At 39.2% G+C, this 19,383-nt stretch overlaps 1 protein-coding gene across 1 annotated transcript; it reads right to left on the reverse strand.

Moving 5' to 3' along the window:
• Positions 1–4,940: 4,940 nt before the first annotated feature.
• Positions 4,941–12,514, reverse strand: rab33ba (RAB33B, member RAS oncogene family a). The gene is made up of 3 exons (XM_025010881.2): positions 12,453–12,514; positions 12,055–12,349; positions 4,941–9,323 (listed from the first exon to the last, which is right to left on the reverse strand). The coding sequence occupies exons 2-3, from the start codon at positions 12,280–12,282 to the stop codon at positions 8,844–8,846; spliced, it is 708 nt and encodes a 235-aa protein (XP_024866649.1). The 5' UTR covers positions 12,283–12,349; positions 12,453–12,514; the 3' UTR covers positions 4,941–8,843.
• Between the last annotated feature and the right edge of the window lie 6,869 nt (positions 12,515–19,383).

Below are 19,383 nucleotides of genomic sequence, written 5' to 3' on the forward strand. Positions count from 1 at the left end.
GTAGACAGATCAAACTTCAGAGGTGGACTCCTCACATCTTTAGGACCAGCCCTTTATGATTCCTGTCTGCAACTGATCAGCTCTTGGAGCCATCTTGGTTCAGCNCCGGACGCACACCGTGGCAGGCCCCGTCAAAGTTTCTCCAGGAACTTTCTAGTTATTATTATTATTATATCATTACCATCATAGAAAATGTTGTGTCTGTTTAAAATATAAAAACCTTACCATGAATGCTAAATTTGGAATGCTAAATTTTTTTGTTGTTTTTTTTTGTTGTGCCAATTTTGCAGAGAAATGTTGAGAGTTATACAGTTTTAAAGTGGTGGAACAGAATCCAGTCCTGTGGAGGAACTCTGCAGTAAGCTGCAACCCGTTTCCACTGCCTTCCAACCCCTGGAGCGGGTTAAAGCCCTGCAGCTTGAGCATGAGGTGAGTGGCGAGTACTAACACAGGCGGGGGGCCTGGGAGACAAACAGCAGGAGTCAGAGTCAGTAGAAGGGGACTTTAGGGTCAGAGTACATTCCTATTGAAGAAAAAGGGATGAAGCACAAAACGAATACCACACAAACAGTCACATAGGCGCGCAAAGGAAGGTTAATGAGAAGATGATGCAAGTTGAAGAAGACGGCGACGGCTGGAAGAGTGTGAGGGTAGTTATCAGCGAGCATGTTGAGTACCTGAGCGCTGGAGAAGAAGTGGATTTTTAATCGAGATGTTCATGCTGGAGCATTCAGAGAAGGCTCGTAAAGGGTTCAGAGTAAACAGTATTTCTTTAAGTTCATTCAGTGTGTTGCAAAAGAAATCTCCAGATATAAAAATGTTTAAATCCTTCTGATTATGCTGAATTACCAGTTTCACTTCAGGTGGCATCTCACTGAGCTGCGACTGTTAAAGATTCAAAACAAACAACTGACAGCTTTTTAAAAAATCCCTTCATAGTTTTGTGCGAACAACTCGCAAGACTGAACTCTTCGCTGTGCACATTATTTTGTTGCACACATTGGTGGTTGATGATTAAATCTGCGGGAGTACAACCCTAGAAATGAAAACCAACAGATCTCAACCAGTTTTTCTAAATGCTGATTCAACATTCAAGCTATTATTTTCTTGTACGCGTTTATGTAGTCAAACTACTTCTGCACACTTTGTGATATTTTAGCTATTCATAAATGAAAACATTCATCTTAATTTAGCATGTTGGGCTACGACTTTTAGCATTTCTGACCCTTACATTTTTAATTTTTTTTTATTATACTTTATTTATAGTTTTTCAGATTCAAACAAATAAGGCAGACAAATCGTTTTCTTTTTTTTTAAACTACATACAAAGTTGCTGTGTGCATCATCGATTTTCCCTCTGTAATAAATTTGAACAGATGTCATCACATCCAGCAAAGCCAGCTACCCTTTTCACAAATTGACCGTTTCGGCTCTGTTACTACCTCACTTCACAGCACAAAGGAAAGGTGCATCAAGGATGGTTTGACTTCAACTCCTCTCACTGACTCAGTCCATTCAGAAATCACATCAAGGCAACTAGAAGGCCTCTAAGTTCCAGCCTGAAGTGTCTTTTGCAAGAGTCTTCTATCTTTCCTCATCCATTTTTCAACTTTTGATATGAAACGGCACTACAACCGAACAAGAGAAAAACTGTCAATAAATGCATAAATAAAGAGCTGCTATGGGAACCCAGATGTCCATGCAGGTAGTGGGTACTCTACATGTAAAAATTTATTTTTTTAGAAGCGTCAGTGCTTCATTAAAGAAATATCACCAGACGCTGCAGCATAAAGCTTCAGTTGGCAGCTATCTGCTGCCATTTGTGGCAGTCATAAATGAAAATCATGGAGACATATTTATGTGTGTTTTGCCCTTAAGTCAACTCTATCTGTTTTCAAAATACTTCATGAAACACTGGATGGATTTTAATGAACATTTCAGAAAGTAACCACAGGGTGTACATTTACAATTGTTTTACTTTGGACCCAACCTAATACAAGATGGCCACCACATCTAATCAGACTTAGACAACACAAAAATATTCAGTCAAATTTACAGATATTGACATAAAATTTAGTAGTAGCATACAGTCATTCACAACACATATTGATGCTTTTATTGATGTCATAAATAAATCATGGTCAATTTAATTGCCCTTCAAAAAATTTTTGAAAAAAGTTTCTTTAATGTCAAAGCGAAATCAAATCCTTACAGAGAAATACCCCCCAAAAAATTAATGTAAAATAAGTGACTGTATAAATATTCACCCCCTTTAAAGTGACTGTCCTATTTTAACTAAGAGAAAATATTATAGAAAAGTAGAAGTCAGGGAATGATACAAAAGCATTTCAAAGGCCCTAAACATCCTCAGGAGTTTTGTTAAATCCATCAACAAGACATAGAAGGGCTATGGGACATGTGTAAATCTACCAAGAGCGGGTCATCCTTACAAACTGAGTGAGTGTGAAGAAGGAGAACAATGAGAGAGACCACCAAGCTCTTTGAAGGAGGTCCAAGCTTCAGCAGCTGAGATGGAGAGACTGTACATATAACCACTGTTGATCAGGTTCTTCACCAGTCTGAGCTTTATGGGAGAGTGGCAAAGAGACAGACACTGAGGAAGAAACCTCAGATTATAGCTTGCCTAGTTTGTCTAGACTGTTTAGAGACTTTAGTCAAGACCAGGTCACCCTAAGCCAAAGGTTGAAGATTGATTTTGTAATTGTATCATCAGATCTGCAATCCTATGCCTTGGATATTTGGGTGAAGAGAGGAGCAGAGCTGTCAACTGATCACCTGTACAGGGAGCCTGCCGGACATACCTGGTAAATCCAAACGAGTGGTGAGGGTGAACTCGGACAGTCTAGCGGAGCCCCCTGTCCAAGAGATCCAGAAGAGTTTTTACTTGTCCCAGGGGAGGTTAGGGACATGGAGTCTAAATGGGCCATGCTTGTAACCTCTTTTGTATATGTGGCTTCCAGGAGCTGTGGCCTGAAGGTCACTGGTGCCTGTCACAGCCAAAGGGCAGGCAATCAAATTGATGAAGGAGGCTTAGGAGGGCTTGGCTGTCATACTCCTGAAACAGCTGACAGGTACAGGGTGGCCAGAAGGACTGTAGCTTCTGTGGGTGTGGATGCAAAAACTCAGGTGTGGGGTGTCCATAACTATGGCAGAGGTCACCAATGTAGTTAAAAAGTAGTCCCCCAATGGCAAGGTGCCAGGGGTGGACAAGATTCACCTTGATTTGCTGAAGGCTCTGGATGTTGCGAGGCTGTCATGGTTGACACGTCTCTTCAATGTCGCATGGAGACAGTCGGACAGCACCTGTGGAGTGGTAGACCGGGGTGGTGGTTCCCATTTTTAAAAAGTGGGACTGAGGAGTGTGTTCCAACTATCACGGGATCACACTTCTCTGCCTACCCAGAAAAATTTACTCCAGGGTGTTGGAAGGAAGGCTCCAACCGATTGTCAAACCTCGGGTTCAGGAGGAGCAGTGTGACTTTCAACCCACTTGAGGATCAGATCTGGAGTTGAAAGGCAAAGCTTTAAGAGCTTTACAAAGTGGGTTAAAGGCAACCAGGTTAATGTTTTGGAGTGGTCATCAAATAAGCTTGATCTCGATCCCATAGATAATTTGTGGGCAGAGATGAAAACGTGTGTGAGCAAGGCAGCCTACAAACATGACTCAGTTCCACCAGTTCTCTCAGGAGGATTGGAACAAAATTACAGCAAACTATTGTGAGAAGCTTGTGGAAGAACACACAAAACATGTAACCCAAGTCATACAGTTTAAAGTAATGCTACCAAATACTAAGAATACATGTAAACTTGTGACTTTGGAAAGGGTAATAAAAAGTTGTCTTTCTCATTATTCAGGCATTTACCAAATAAAAATAATTTTAAGAAATCCTAACTGACCCAGACAGAAAAGGTTTAGTCTTATTTAATGTCAGACAGCGAGAAAGAAAATGGCTCTGTGATTTTATAGTGTATTGTAAACATCTGGTTTCAACTGCAATTTATATTTTATATTCCTTCTTCTGGTGGTTCCTAATGAACGGAATTGTTTTTTCTTAGCATCTTCATCTTTCATTTACCACTGTTTCTTTTCAAAACTCACTATCTTGTGTGGTCTCTTGTTTATCACTTTTATCTTTTCTTTTTTGTTTTAAAGCACTTTGTGTTATATACCACAGTGTGAAAAGTCCTTTATAAATAAGTTTGATAAGAAATCTTTCATTATTCATATATTCATCCCCACTACACACAAGCGCGTGAAAAAAAAAACAAGTGACATCCACTTATGTTTTACAATGCATGTTTATTTTGCCCTTTACTCACACATTGCTTAATAATATTGCACAACAAACTTTTTCTTATGCCACAGAAGAGCGCAGACTTGAAATAAACCATTTTAATGCCATCATGAACACCGTAACTCTGAACTTGTCAGAGAGAAGGCCATACTGCTGTGAACATTAAATTGTCTTGTTCTTCTAAACCAGGGCTAGTGTTCATCTGGATTTTCCATCTAGTAGCTGTGTTGGTCCACTGCCTAAAGGTTGGCACAGATTAACAAGTTTTGGGTACATAAGTACATCAACTTAAAAGTGAAATTCATAGAGATGTGTAAAAGACAAAATGGCAAAGACAAAGAGGCCTCAACTTATGCCATGACAATTTGTATCTCATTCCACATCGGCCATTTTACTAGCCCTGAGCAGAGTGGACACTCGGACTCTACCGCTTAGCCTTTTATTTACTCATAAAGCCCCTTATACTCTGGTTATTTTTTAAAACAGATTTTCTGCTGTGTTTGCACCACTTGTCCACACAGTTTTCAGTGAAAAAAACAGACAAATAATAATAATAAAAATTTCTATAGTAGAAATAAACAAAACAAAACAAACCTCAACAATGAGTCAGCAGCCTGGCATGTGTAACCCATTGTTCCTTTATGCCCTAGAAACTAAAATAATGAAGCTGTTATTACCTTTTTTTTTTTGCATATCTCACCTCAGCCATTCAGCTTTGATTGTGTGATGAAACAGTTAGAACAAGAAAATTGTTCATTTATGACAGTTAAAAAAGTTACAACTGTTTTAATAAATCTTGCATTCAAACCAAAACAGTTTTTCTTTTCATTTGATATGTTGTTAATGTGGATGTTCTCCAGAAACTGAACCACATCCGGTGGAATACAGACAGAAGGAAGTTTCCTGCAAGTCATAGTAGGCCTCATCCACACAGGAATATTTTTTATTCCAAAACAATTTTTTCATTTGTCATTTCTAAAAATATATTTGTAAACACAACCCTGTTTCTACAAAATGTTTTCATCCACACAGAAAACAACCCTAATCGCTGTAGTATCTATGCCAGACCTGTATGTGGTGTTGTAATGCTGCTACAAAAATACACCAGAAACAGTAAAGATGTAGAGAATGCATGTACATAAGGCTTACATGTTAGGTAGGGACCAAAAGGCTGTACATATTGTACAGTCCATGGTTTGAAGTGTTAATAACAAGAAGAAAAAGACTAGGACGGTGAAAACAAGAGCATGAACTGAGTCTTTTTTGTGGACTGACGATGAAGAACTTCTACTTTGTGTAACATTAAACTATAAGACCACAAATGTGTGGGACAGTATTAACTGGGAGCTGTGTCAATCCAAACACGAGGACATAATGATTTCAGGCCTAGTATAAAGTGAGGGTTCTTCTCACATTGTTCAAAGGATATACAGTGGAGCAAAACAGTATTTAGTCAGCCACTGATTGTGCAAGTTCTCCTACTTAGAAAGATGAGAGAGGTCTGTAATTTTCATCATAGGTACACTTCAACTGTGAGAGACAAATCCAGGAAATCCCATTGTAGGATTTTTAAAGAATTTATTTGTAAATTATGGTGGAAAATATGTATTTGGTCAATAACAAACAAGCAAGATTTCTGGCTCTCACAGACCTGTAACTTCTTCTTTAAGAAGCTCTTCTGTCCTCCACTCATTACCCGTATTAATGGTACCTGTTTGACCTCATTATCTGTGAAAAAGACACCTGTCCACAGCCTAAAACAGCCAGACTCCAAACTTAACCATGGCCAAGACCAAAGAGCTGTCGAAGGACACCAGGAAGAAAATTGTAGACCTGCACCAGGCTGGGAAGAGTGAATCTACAATAGGCAAGCAGGTTGGTGTGAATAAATCAACTGTGGGAGTAATTGTAAGAAAAAGGAAGACATACAAGACCATTCATAATCTCCCTCAATCTGGGGCCGCACACAAGATTTTATCCTGTGGGGTCAAAATGATCGTGAGAACGGTGAGCAAAAATACCAGAACTACATGGGGGGACCTGATGAATGACCAGCAGAGAGCTGAGGCCAAAGTAGCAAAGACTACCATCAGTAATACACTATGCAGAGAGGGACTCAAATCCTGCAGTGCCAGACATGTCCCCCTGCTTAAGCCAGTACATGTCCAGATCAGTCTGAAGTTTGTCAGAGAGCATATGGATGATCCAGAAGAGGACTGGGAGAATATCATGTAGTCTGATGAAACCAAAATATAATTCTTTGGTAAAAACTCAACTCATAGTGTTTGGAGGAAGAAGAAGAATGCTGAGTTGCATCCCAAGAACACTATACCTACTGTGAAGCATAGAGGTGGAAACATCATGCTTTGGGGCCGTTTTTGTGCGAAGGGGACAGGACGACGGATCTGTGTTAAGAAAGGAAGGAATGGGGCCATGTATTGTGAGATTTTAAGCCAAAACCTCCTTCCATCAGTGAGAGCATTGAAGATGGAACATGGCTGGGTCTTCCAGCATGACAATGATCGGGCAACGAAGGAGTGGCTCTGTAAAAAGCATTTCAAGGTCCTGGAGTGGCCTAGCCAGTCTGCAGACCTCAACTCTAAAGAAAATTTGTGGAGGGAGTTGAAAGTCCATGTTGCCCAGCAACAGCCCTAAACATCACTGACATCTGCATGGAGGAATGGGCCAAAATACCAGCCACAGTGAGTGCAAACCTGGTGAAGATTTACAGGAAATAAATGACCTCTGTCATTGCCAACAAAGGTTAAGTTACAAAGTATTAAGTTGAACTTTTGTTATTGACCAAATACTTATTTTCCACCATAACTTACAAAGAAATTCTTTGAAAATCCTACAATGTGATTTCTTGGATTTTTTTCTGCCTCATTTTGTTTCTCATAGTTGAAGTGTACCTATAATGAAAATTATAGACCTGTCTCATCTTTCTAAGTAGAAGAACTTGCACAATCAGTGGCTGACTAACTACATTTTTGCCCCACTGTAAGGGTAATTATTTATACACAAGTGCATACTATTCCCATTTCCCACATTTTAAAATCTATATTTGATATATACTGTAGTTTTTTTCTGAAACGTTTGTGTTTTTTACAGTTAAATACGGTGATTAAAACCTTTTTGGCCTTTAGTGTAATAATACATAGTTCTCACAAGTCTTGGCTGGAAGTGATATTTTCACCATGTTGGTAGGTAAGTGCTAGACAACTAAATGCAGGTATTCACTACTATATACTCTTGACCAATGTGCGGGGGAAAGATATATGCAGGCGACGGCTACTGTCTGGAGTGACCCATATGAGCTGAAAAAGTGAGAAACGTTGGACGAGCCCCACATTTTGTCACCCATCTCATACTACGACATTGTGAATTATTTAGTGTACATGGAGAGCTTACACCATAGACCATCTGCATGGTTAAAACATCCTTTAACCCAACATGAATCAACCATTGTGACTACAGTTAAAAACAGATCGGGATTAAAAAAAATGTCTCCTCTGCCGTGGCTGAAGCTCTTGTCTATTGCAATGATGACAAAACGGGGAGTGTCCAGAAGTGTGACGTCACATGGAAACTATGTATAAGGGGTTTTAGTTCTTAAGACAATGATTTTGCTCATCAACCTTGCCTGTTCATTTAAGTAACACAGTTTATGAAGGTTTAGCTGTAGTTGAGAAACTACCATGTGCAGCACAAACACAGGCATGTAATTTGTTACTGTTCCAGTCAATGTGTCAGCCATGCCTGGGGTTGTAAATTACATTAGAGGCTGGTTTATGATATAGTTTTCAAAAGGTTGTGTTTAGATTGTCCACATAAAGTTGTGTGGCATTTTAAAATGTTTAAAAATCCATTTTCAAAAAATACCATCTTAGGGGCTCCTAAAATACGGTTTCTGTGTGGACACAAGGCTGAAACAATAAAAAAAAAAGTATTCACAAGGAACGGTCCTTTGTGGATGAGGCCGCAGAGTGTTTGTTATAGGATATTTAGAGTTTCAATCTATTTGATCTACTTTAATCCAATCATGAACTATGTATTGGGTCCTTGAATGACTTTAAATCTCAATGTTTTTCTGTTTTGTCTTTAGTAGAAAATATATTAGTACGTGATGCAAATATTTTCAGGATTTTGGCATTAAAACAAGGCTATTTTTGAACATTTTGTACAGTTGAACAGAAAACACTGAATCTTGAGTGAGGTTCTTGATATTATGCAATTTGGCTAAATGAGTAAACAAAGTATTATTCCATCAAGGTCTTTAGTCCTATTTTAAGATCAGATTTTGCCATGTTGAGGATTATTTCCATGAGCCAAGCAACAGTTAGATGCTGATAATCAGGCGCAACAATCAAACTGCAAATAGTTAAAAAATACTAAGTAGTGTTAAAGCACAAACAGTGAAGTGTAGCCTCTTCACTTGATGTCATTTATTTTAGTTTTTTTCTTTTTCCTGAGTCCTGTCTTCCTTTTGTACTTTCCCACAGCTTATTTTCCTGTCATCAGTGTTTCTCAGCAGCTGCAGCCCCAGCTCCTGGCTCCATTCCCTCCATCACTCAGTGTGACAGTGGTCCCTGACTCCTCGGGAAGTTGACTGAGCGCCAGGGGCTTCTGAGATTTCAGCTTGTGAGCCACAGTCATAAGGATGGCCTCCACATGGTCGCTATTGTGGCAGCTTCCATCTCCTTGGCTGTTTGGGTTTTTTGCAGACGTCTCAAACAGCGGCATGGAGTGGGCATCTGCGAACTGTTGCGCCATGTCCGTGCCCACCTGAATAGAGTCTTGGAGGTCACATTTATTTCCGACAAGGATCCTGGGTACCTCTGAGCCGAGAGCATGTTGCTTACATTCCTCAATCCAGGCAGGAAGGCTGCGGAAGCTGACAGCGTTGGTCACATCATAGACAAACACGACAGCATGCACATTACGGTAATAGTGCTGCACCATGGACTTCCTGAAGCGCTCCTGGCCTGCTGTGTCCCACAGCTGGATCTGTGGAGACACAGAGAGGAAGGCTGAATACAAAAGAAATTAGATGTTTCCTTTGGCATTAAAAATATATATATTTTAGAAATTAATATGAAACAATCACACCAACAAGTTCTTTATATGTGTGTCCAATAAAACCTGACAAATCTTTCATTCTTGTTAGAAAAAAAAAGTTTTATTTTCATCCCAAAAACAATTCAAACCAGTATCCAAGGATGTCCAAGTAGCTGGCCATTCCAGTGCTTTACTGTTGCAGTGGATAAAACACTCAAACCCAACATCCAGGTGCATTTCAAACCCAACAGGACTCTCAGACAAAGGCTGGATCATTCTGAGGAAAAAACTGAGCGGTGTGGTGTCTGCAGTTCAGTGCAGCGAGGAATGTTCTCTTTATTAGAGAAACTAAACAGCTTCTCCACAGAAGCATGGCTCAACACAGGAGAGCAGCTCTTCAGAACAGGTCTCATCTGTTCACCTACACTTCAAGGCTAAGGGACACTCTTCTGAGGACCAAAATGTTCAGATTTAGAACAGACCAGACAGATGGTTAGAGAGGGGGGTGAAGGAAGCCTTTTATGTCAAACAATAGTGCTGGACGATATGACGATACATATTGTGGGGACGATAAAAAGGTGTCTATCGTGCTACTTGTCTTCTATCGTCTCTATCATTTCTAACATAACTTTATCAATTATTCATGCAAATATTTCATAAAATAGGCTACGACGAATGTATTAGTGTTGTCACTTTGCATACACTCAGTTTATGTAAGTGATAAATAAGAATAAAAAATAACTATTTTGCAAAGAAGCCTGGTATTGTGGTTTTGTGATATGATGCAGCTTTACGTTATTTGACTCATATGTGGGTTTGCGACATGCTTTACGGCATTTAACTCATGAGTGCTGAAAGATGGAGACGCATGAAGTATCAAACCCGGGGTCGCAACAAGTGGAGACAGCTACGCAGGCAGCTCAAGAAGAAGGACTTTCACCAAAATGATGGGGTACATCTGTGATTTGGTTACATTTAGAGTTCAAGCAGTCCGACACGGAGCAGAAAACAGTCATTTGCAAACTCTGCTACAAGACTGTTTCCTCATCCGACGCCAACACAACAAAACCTCTTCTATCACTTAAAGAAGAACCATGAAAAAGAATACATGACAATCCAAACAGTCCAAGGTCAAGCAAGTTGTAAAAGAGCCGGGGAAAGCTGCGAAAAGAAAGTGACTGTAACTATCTTCTTTTCTGCTGTTAATGATCAATAATTAACACTCTTCTGTCTGCTTCGTCAGCTCACACAATGAAAACAGCCGATGATATTCTTCCACAGAAAACACAGTTTCCTTCAAACTGCCTCTCCAATCTTGGTTCTTTCTCTGATTTTATTTTTAAACACCCTACAGACAGTCCATATAACTAACATCATGTTGTCTCCACTTTCCTAAAGAGCAGTGCTGAGCAGTTCTGCAGCAACATATCTGTGGTGCATTCACAATCATTCACCAATAATGGCCAGCAGAATACTAGCTTTGATTTTAATAATCAAAGTAGATTACAGGACGCTGTATGGGTGAGTTTATCTGGTTTAATCTTTGCTTTAATTGTTTAGAGTTGTTAGATGCAGCAGTTCCTTGTCTGCTATAATGTGCTGTCCATCAAAGAACAACGGGGGTCACATTACATCCATCTGATTAAACACAGAGCCGATGTTCCGTTCACAGTGAAGCTGGGTCAAACAGCTGACGGCTGTCAGAGCACTGAAGTTTTACAGCTTCAAGTCTCCAGTCTTTCTTCTGACAATGAGCTCAGTGAAATCACTAATCATTGTGCCTTTAGCTCTCCTGTGTTGCATCTGTTAGGTAATGGTTTGAACTCATTACTCAGTCTAAGGTTCAAGGCAGAATGTCCCACAAACAGTGACCAAATATTCACCAGCAAAAAAGTGCTTTAAAAATTCTCATTAATATTCTTCATTTTTATGGTGCTGATAAAATGATGCAGAAACTTTACAAACGTGTAACTCAAATGGTTCTGAACTGTGTTAATGTCAAAATAATGATATGGTTCAGATGTCTGAACGTTTTGTCATTTTTAGAGAAACATCAGCAGTTTATTGCTCATTGACAGCCCTCTGTGTGTATCTGCAGCTCGAGTGACATCCGATTACAAATTGTTCAGGTTTTACCACCAAGTGTGAACAAAGGCGTCAGAGCTGAGCATGCAGTCAAATCACCTGAAACAATCTGATCAGCCTCTGGTTCACATCTTCATGCCTGTGACCAAAACATCTCTTTCATGAAGCAGAAAAGCAAAGACCCTGAAGACCCTCAGGAGAGAATGGATGGCAGTAATTTGCATGCGAGTTCAGCTGATTGCTCGAAACTCTTCTCTTTATTTGAACTGAAATTGCTTCTTAGAAGAGCAATCAAATGACAGAAGACAATATCTTTGTTTTAAACTGTTAGGATAAAAAAGGAAAGCAGTCAAATATACCGCGGTGAAGTTAGTTTGAAATTGGATAATGGATATTCGCTCTCCGCGGAGTTAGCGGCGTCGTTGACCCGAAACAGGAACGCTGATGTCGGTACTCATCACATCATTGTGCATGATGCACAATAATTTACCATTTAATTTTAATGATCTTTTCCCCTTGTATCTGTACTAGTGTCACAGCAATATGAGAGCCATCATGACTGCACAGACATTTTGCGGATGTCTGCAGAGCACACCTTGATTTTCTCTCCGTCAATCTCGACCAGCCTCTCCCTGAAGTCCACTCCGATCGTGGCCTCGGTCTTCTCGGGGAACTTGCCGGCACAAAAGCGGTACGTGAGGCAGGTCTTCCCGACGCCCGAGTCCCCGATGACGATGATTTTAAAGATGCGGGTCCTCGGCGGTGGAAGTGCGGAGTTGGTGAGTGAGGAGAGCGGAGCCGACGAGCTGCTGCTCGCCGCCATGTCGAGCTGCTGACGGGCAACTAACCCAGCAGCGGCCCCTCCGACAGCGAAACACGTTCAATGACAACTAAGTAAAAACACAAAACTTGAAGTATAAAAACGGATGATAGTTAACTAACGTAAAGATATTGTCCATATGCACATCATCTCATTATTTTTAAACGCTAAACCTTTTTCTTCTTCCTTGTTTCCTCCTCTTTCTTCTTCTGGTGTTTATTGGCGGCTGGCAAACAACGTTTTGGTGATTTACCGCTACCAGCTGGTAAGGACTGTGTATCACATGAGCAGATCGATCCAGTTATCGCTTGTATCGATACAAACGTTGACGTCAATAATGTAATACAATACCAACGTGGTGGGATCGATACTTTAGTTTGTTTCCTGTACTTTCAGTACTTTACTGCAGTTGCATCATAAAATAGACTCACCTCTCTCCTTTTCTCCTAACCTAGGTTGCCAGCCATCCCTTCAAATAAGAAATTGTCATGTTAAATCTAAAAAGACTCATTCCTTATTAAATCAATAAGAAAGCACTTTGCTTCATGTTTTTTACTGCGGTCAAATCAACTTCTGCTTTGAAACAGAAGGATATCAAATGCTTCTTTTTGTTTGGTGGCAGAATATGGTACTATGTTCTGTAAAACAGATTTATTTTAACTAAGACAAAGTGTATTTCTTTATGCAATTCCTGAACTTAATCATCAAGAGTCCTTTCTAAATTTCATCCTTTCCTGATATTTCCATTTTACTTTTTAACCTGATTCTCTCTGTAGTGCACTTAGGACAACACGTTAGTACATACTTAACACTTTGAATGTATTTAAAATGACTGCATATTGGTGAGTATCATGTTTTATTTACATCAATGTGACCTAAATTTAATCTAGAAAACACTATTTGTTCTCCTCTGTTTCTTTTTTCAGCCCTGTGAACGTTTATTGATTTGTTAAATTCTATAATAGGTTCTACTTCAGTCGTCTGTGTTCCATGTTTGTTTGTTTGTTTTCTCTAGATTTGCAACATCCTTCTTTTAATAATTGTTTTTCTTTCACATTTTCCAACTTCAATGTTAATCTTTGTGTTTTTTTGTAATATCTGTAATATCTGCAGTTTCATTTCTCAGCAGTCCAACATGTGCAGGTATTCAGCAAAACTGTACGTCAATTCCAGGTTTGTCTAATCTAAGTAAACAGAAATATATCTCAGTAACTAAATCTTTAATTAATTCTTGTTAGCCAAACTTGACAGAACTGCAGATGAATCTGACCAGATGACTACTTTATATGATCTTACTTCCTCAACCCATTGAAGACCTAAAATAATAATAACAATAATAATCACCATTTCGGCTGCAAATACTGAAAGGTTGACAGTAATGCCATTACTTAATTAAATGTAAAAAAATAAAATATATACTCCTGTTCCCACATGTGCATTTTGATCGTTTGAGTCATTTATAAATATCTGCAAGAAGTTTTTCACTGTAAATGTTTTTAGTTGATTTTACAGTAACTTTTAACCCAAATTGACCCGAAGTTACAAGGGCTTCTCTACCTCTCTTTGTCTCTCTTTTGAGGGCTTCAGGAGGGTTATAGATGGTGGTGCCATCTAAAAGATATGCAACTTTGACAGGTTAGCTGTCTTTACTTTGTTCCTCCTGAGCTTTATTAACAGAAGTTGCTCACTTTTCTGGTGCCTGTATTTTATTTAGAAACCATATTTCTGCGCTAAGTGAATAAAAAGTGAAAACATTTATTTCAGTTGAGTTCTTGTGATGCTACTATGTACATAAGAATAATGTTGATCATTTATATGTAATACTGGTTTTACAAAGGAGGCAGCATGAGCTGTTTTTCCTGGAGTTTCCTTTATGTAACAAGATATAACATCTAGTTTAGCACTGTGGTTATGGCCTGGCACATCAGCATTCAGAGTAATGACTATAACAAATATTTTTAATAGCTATGAACTTGATGGGATGCAATTTTAACATAAGACGGGTGAAATGAAAATTATGATTTGTAACAACTACACTGTAATTATCTGAAAATCCAGTTTCTTCTAGTAAAATCTACATTTTAGATGCCCACAACATTCACTAGAAATAGAAAAAAGTTTTTAGTGTATATTTGTAGCTGAAATACATAAATGGGAAGTGTGACATCATTTGTGTTTGGAAGAATAATGAGTAAGATTTCTGAAATGATAATTCTGGGTAGGACGAGCCTTTTAAAATATCTGAAATGTTCTTTTTGAGTCAGAAAAATTCAATTATGCATATTTGTCAAACATACTCTAGCCAATAAAATGCTGAGGTGTAAAGCCTGCCACCACTGGACTGGTAGTGGAGACGTGTTCTTTGGAGTGACGAATCACGCTTCTCCATCTGGCAATCCAATTGACGAGTCTGGGTTTGGCAGTAGCCAGGAGAACGGTACTTGTCTGACTGAACTGTGCCAAGTGTAAAGTTTGGTGGAGGGGGATTATGGTGTGGGGTTGTTTTTCAGGAGCTGGCCTAAGTCCCTTAGTTCCAGTGAAAGGAACTCTGACTGCTTCAGCATGCCAAGACATTTTGGACAAATCTATGCTCCCAACTTTGTGGGAACAGTTTGGGATGGCCCCTTCCTCTTCCAACATGACTGCGCACCAGGGCACAAAGCAAGGTCCATAAAGACATGGATGAGCGAGTTTGTGCAGAGTCCTGACCTCAACACGATAAAACATCTTTGGGATGAATTAGAGCAGAGACTGTGAGCCAGGCCTTCTGTCCAACATCAGTGTCTGACCTCACAAATGCACCTCTAGAATTATGGTCAAAAATTCCCATAAACACTCCTAAACCATGTGGAAAGCCTTTTCAGAAGAGTTGAAGATCTTATAGCTGCAAAGGGTGGGCCAACATATTAAACTTGATGGATGAAGAATGAGAGAGTTTAGCAGAGTTTGCCAACTTTTGTATGATTCAAACAGAATCTGAGAAAATTAGTGTGGCAAAAACACAGTTCTGAAGACCATTATAAAGCTTAGAAAGACAAGATTGTTCTACTACATTCAACTAATCAACAAAATTAAGAATAATCTCAGGTTATTTTTTTCAGAACTGTGGCTAGGTTGACTCGATCTACTACAGTTAATCAGCACATTCCCTCATTGCTGAGCAGAAATTATTTTACTTTCTCATTCCCCATCTGGTTCAATTTTCACTTCCGATATGATCTCTAAACATGGCGAAAGGTCTAACCTATTTTCTGTTTTACATAGTTTTACTCCTGTTGACTTGTCTGAATTAATGTCAATTATCATGTCTTATAATTCATCAACGTGTATATTGGACCCTATACTAACTTGACTTTTTTTTTTAAATCTTTTATCAACACCTGTGATCTTAACCAGATCAGTTTATCTCTAAACTGGCTCTGTACCTTGGGTATTTAAATGTGCTGTAATCAAACCTTTCTTTTAAAAAGCCCATTCTTGATCCAAATGTTTTACCCAACTACAGACCAATTTCTAAGAAAAAGAAGAAAACATTATTCACAAATTCATCTGTCTCAACGCTAGACCAAGACCTGTACCCGAGACTCACCCTACTCCTTCTTGCCTTCCAGACTGCTCCTGAACAATCATCACTGTAAATACCTGCACATTGTAAATAAATCACTTACCCGATTTCATGTCTCCTTGTCTGGTTTCGGCTCTGCTCTATGGACAAATAACTGGTTTCTGATAATCTTTTCATCTTCATATCAAACAAGTCTTAAAAATAGCATGTATCCATCTTCATAACATGTTTAAATTCAGAAACATACTCACTTTAGATCAGTGGTGTCCAATCTTGGTCCTGAAGGGTCACTATCCTGCATGTTATAGATGCTTCCCTGCTCTTCAGCAGGTCTTCAAGTTCTGCAGAAGCTTGTGAATTAATTCAAATCAGGTGTGTCAAAGCAGAGAAACAACTAAAACATGTAGGATAGTGGACCTTGAGGACCATGATTGGACACTCCTCCTCTAGATGATGCTGAAAAACTGGTCCATGCCTTCATCACCTGCAGACTAGACTACTGTAATACCATTTTTGCTGGCTGTCCATAACACTCGACAAAAATCTTACAGCTTATTCAGAATGCTGCAGCATGAGTTCTGATAGGTACTCATTTTGTATTGTATTCTGAGAGAGACAATATTTCTCCTGTTTTAGCCTATTTGCATTGGCTTCCTGTGAATAGCAGAATGCAATACAAAATCCTTATTACATATAAAGCACTGAATGGCCTAGTCAGCATACTTAAACAGCTAACTGTCCCTTATAACCCAACTCGTACACTTCGCTCCCAGCATGCACTTCTCTTAGTTGTTCCATATATTTCTAAAACTAGATTGGGAGGGACAGCATTTAGTCTCTCTTCTGGATTTAGCTCTCTGCTTTCGTATGAAACACCAACACTCTTTCTGCCTTTAAAACCAAGCTCAAAATGTATTTATTTGACAGAGCTTATTTTAAATGATCCATTTCCATGTTCAAGATTGGTGTTTTATTGATAAGTCTGTGTTACTTGATTCTATGTTTTATCATGTATTCTTAAGCACTGATTTTTGTATTTGTTTTTACTTGATTTTTATTCTTTCAATTGATTGCTTTTCAGTTATTTTTATTGCATTTAATCTTTTATTTTGTGTGTTTATTGTTTATTTTAGTTTTATATTATCTTGAATTTTCTTTTATTTGCATTGTAAAGCACTCTGGGTTACCTCTGTGTTTGAAAAGTGCTATGAAAAAAAGTTGAGCTAGCTACCAAGATATAGAGATACAGCATCTACCTACCTATCTAGCTAGCTTTTATTTGTTGAGCTTGCCATGATTTTGTCAACAGAGGTTTTTTTATTTTTTATTTTAACCCTTTCATGCATGAATTAAATTACCTTCAGCCAGGATTTTTGCCCAAAGTGTTCTTATATTTCTGAGGGCATAATAAAAATGGTGGGGAAAAAATTGTAAGAATTTTTTTTTTTTCTCAAATCCATCTGCAAAACAATCAAAAATCTTGGTATATTTCAATTTGAATATACCAAAATCTTTGGTATTTTTGCTAAAAAATTGTCTTGAGTTTGTTTGGGTGTCATTATATTATAATAAACCATGTGTGTACGGGACCTCTTTTTCTCAGAATGCAGATGTTTAATGAAAAAATAAATAAAAATCAAGCTAAAACTGGATGAAAGTATAAGAAAAGCTGCATTTTTTTAAACCAACAGATATTGCTCAGAGATTATGTTGATACAATCTAAGACTGCAGAGATAAGGTATTAAACTTTTCTCAATCATTTTGTGCTCATGTGTGAAAACGAATCCTGTACATTTAAGTTTATATGGTTTCTATGATTCCTGCTTTGTTGCATCATTTGGAGGATTCTGTGGTTTCTCCAAAAGGTGCATCATTTGGATCTCGAAATTCCATTCCTCAGGAAAAGCATTGTCACGTTTCACCTGATGATTTTAGGGACATTAATACTTCTACACAGCAAAATCAAAAGTGTTAGATTTCAAGTGTTGGTGTTGTCTGTTAAAAATACGGTGTTAATTCAACACTTCTTTGGTCTAGATCAACGATATGAGTATTAGTTTCCCAAAAGAGTTGGTGTTATTCTGATGAGTTAAATTTAAGCAACTCTGTCAGGTGTTGACTTAATCAACACCTGACAGAGTTTCTCCCAGAATTCCTACGTATCTGTGACGTGTTTGTTCAAGAGCGGGAACAGCAGTTTCATGAAGTCTGGCGCTACATCGTGATAAGGTAAGTTTTTGCATATATATTTTTTTATGACTGCATTAATTTTCCCTTTTCGCAAGTGTATAGACTAATATCCATGGTTTGCTTAACGTAAGTATATGCGTTTGGATATCATGGTATAAATAAAAAGCTGCATTTTTTGTGAGAGGCTAAAGCTAGCCAAATTGGTGTGACATGAGGTGTCCGGTTAACCGAACATTAAAACTGTTACAAAAATCTGACGGCTATCTGAGTTAACATATATTTATCTGTCATTTTGTTTTCTTAATATTCTTCGCTTTATACGGCATAATGCAGTCCCTCCAGGATTTCGCAGCCATTTTTTGTGATTGTTGCGAGCTAAAATGCCTGATTTTGCGGGGCCTTTTCCTAAAAGTTGCAATTTTTTTTTACTAAAATCAATAAAAAACCATAACTTTTAATATATAAACCAAAAATACTTACTAGTTTTGTAAGATAATTACCAACAAACATTGCCATTCTCAAAAGGTGCTTTATTTGAAAACTTTGATAGCTTATAAACTGACATTCATGACCATTTCTGCATTGTCCCTCATCTGCAGCTCTCCTCACGTTTTACAGACACACAATGTTTGTCGATGCGTTCGATGATTACACTGCAGGATGTGCAAAACAGCTTCCCCCCACTCTCATGCAGCTGGGTAGGAAACTGGTGTGCGACCGCAGTGAAGTTAGTTTTAAGTTGGATATTGGATATTCGCGCTCCGCGGAGTTAGCGGCGTCTAGCTCACAGCTGACCCGAAACAGGAATGCTAATGTCGGCCAGCCGTTCTCTGCCGGCCCCTTCTCTCACTCGCGGTGGTTCACTTAAGGACGGCTAAGTCAGCAGTGAGCCAGACGCCGCTAACTCCACGGAGCGCGAATATCCAATATCCAACTTAAAACTAACTTCACTGCGGTCCCTTACTGAAATCCATTCCATCCATCCATCCATTCTCTTCCGCTTATCCGGGGTCGGGTCGCGGGGGCAGCAGCCTAAGCAGGGAGACCCAGACTTCCCTCTCCCCAGCCACTTGGGCCAGCTCCTCTGGGGGAATCCCAAGGCGTTCCCAGGCCAGCCGAGAAACATAGTCTCCAGCGTGTCCTGGGTCTTCCCCTGGGCCTCCTCCCAGTGGGACGTGCCCAGAACACCTCACCAGGGAGGCGTCCAGGAGGCATCCTCACCAGATGCCCAAGCCACCTCAACTGGCTCCTCTCGATGTGGAGGAGCAGCGGCTCTACTCTGAGTCCCTCCCGGATGACCGAGCTTCTCACCCTATCTCTAAGGGAGAGCCCAGACACCCTGCGGAGG

This window comes from Kryptolebias marmoratus, linkage group LG9 (genome assembly GCF_001649575.2).
Source record: "Kryptolebias marmoratus isolate JLee-2015 linkage group LG9, ASM164957v2, whole genome shotgun sequence".
Taxonomy (NCBI): Eukaryota; Metazoa; Chordata; class Actinopteri; order Cyprinodontiformes; family Rivulidae; genus Kryptolebias; species Kryptolebias marmoratus.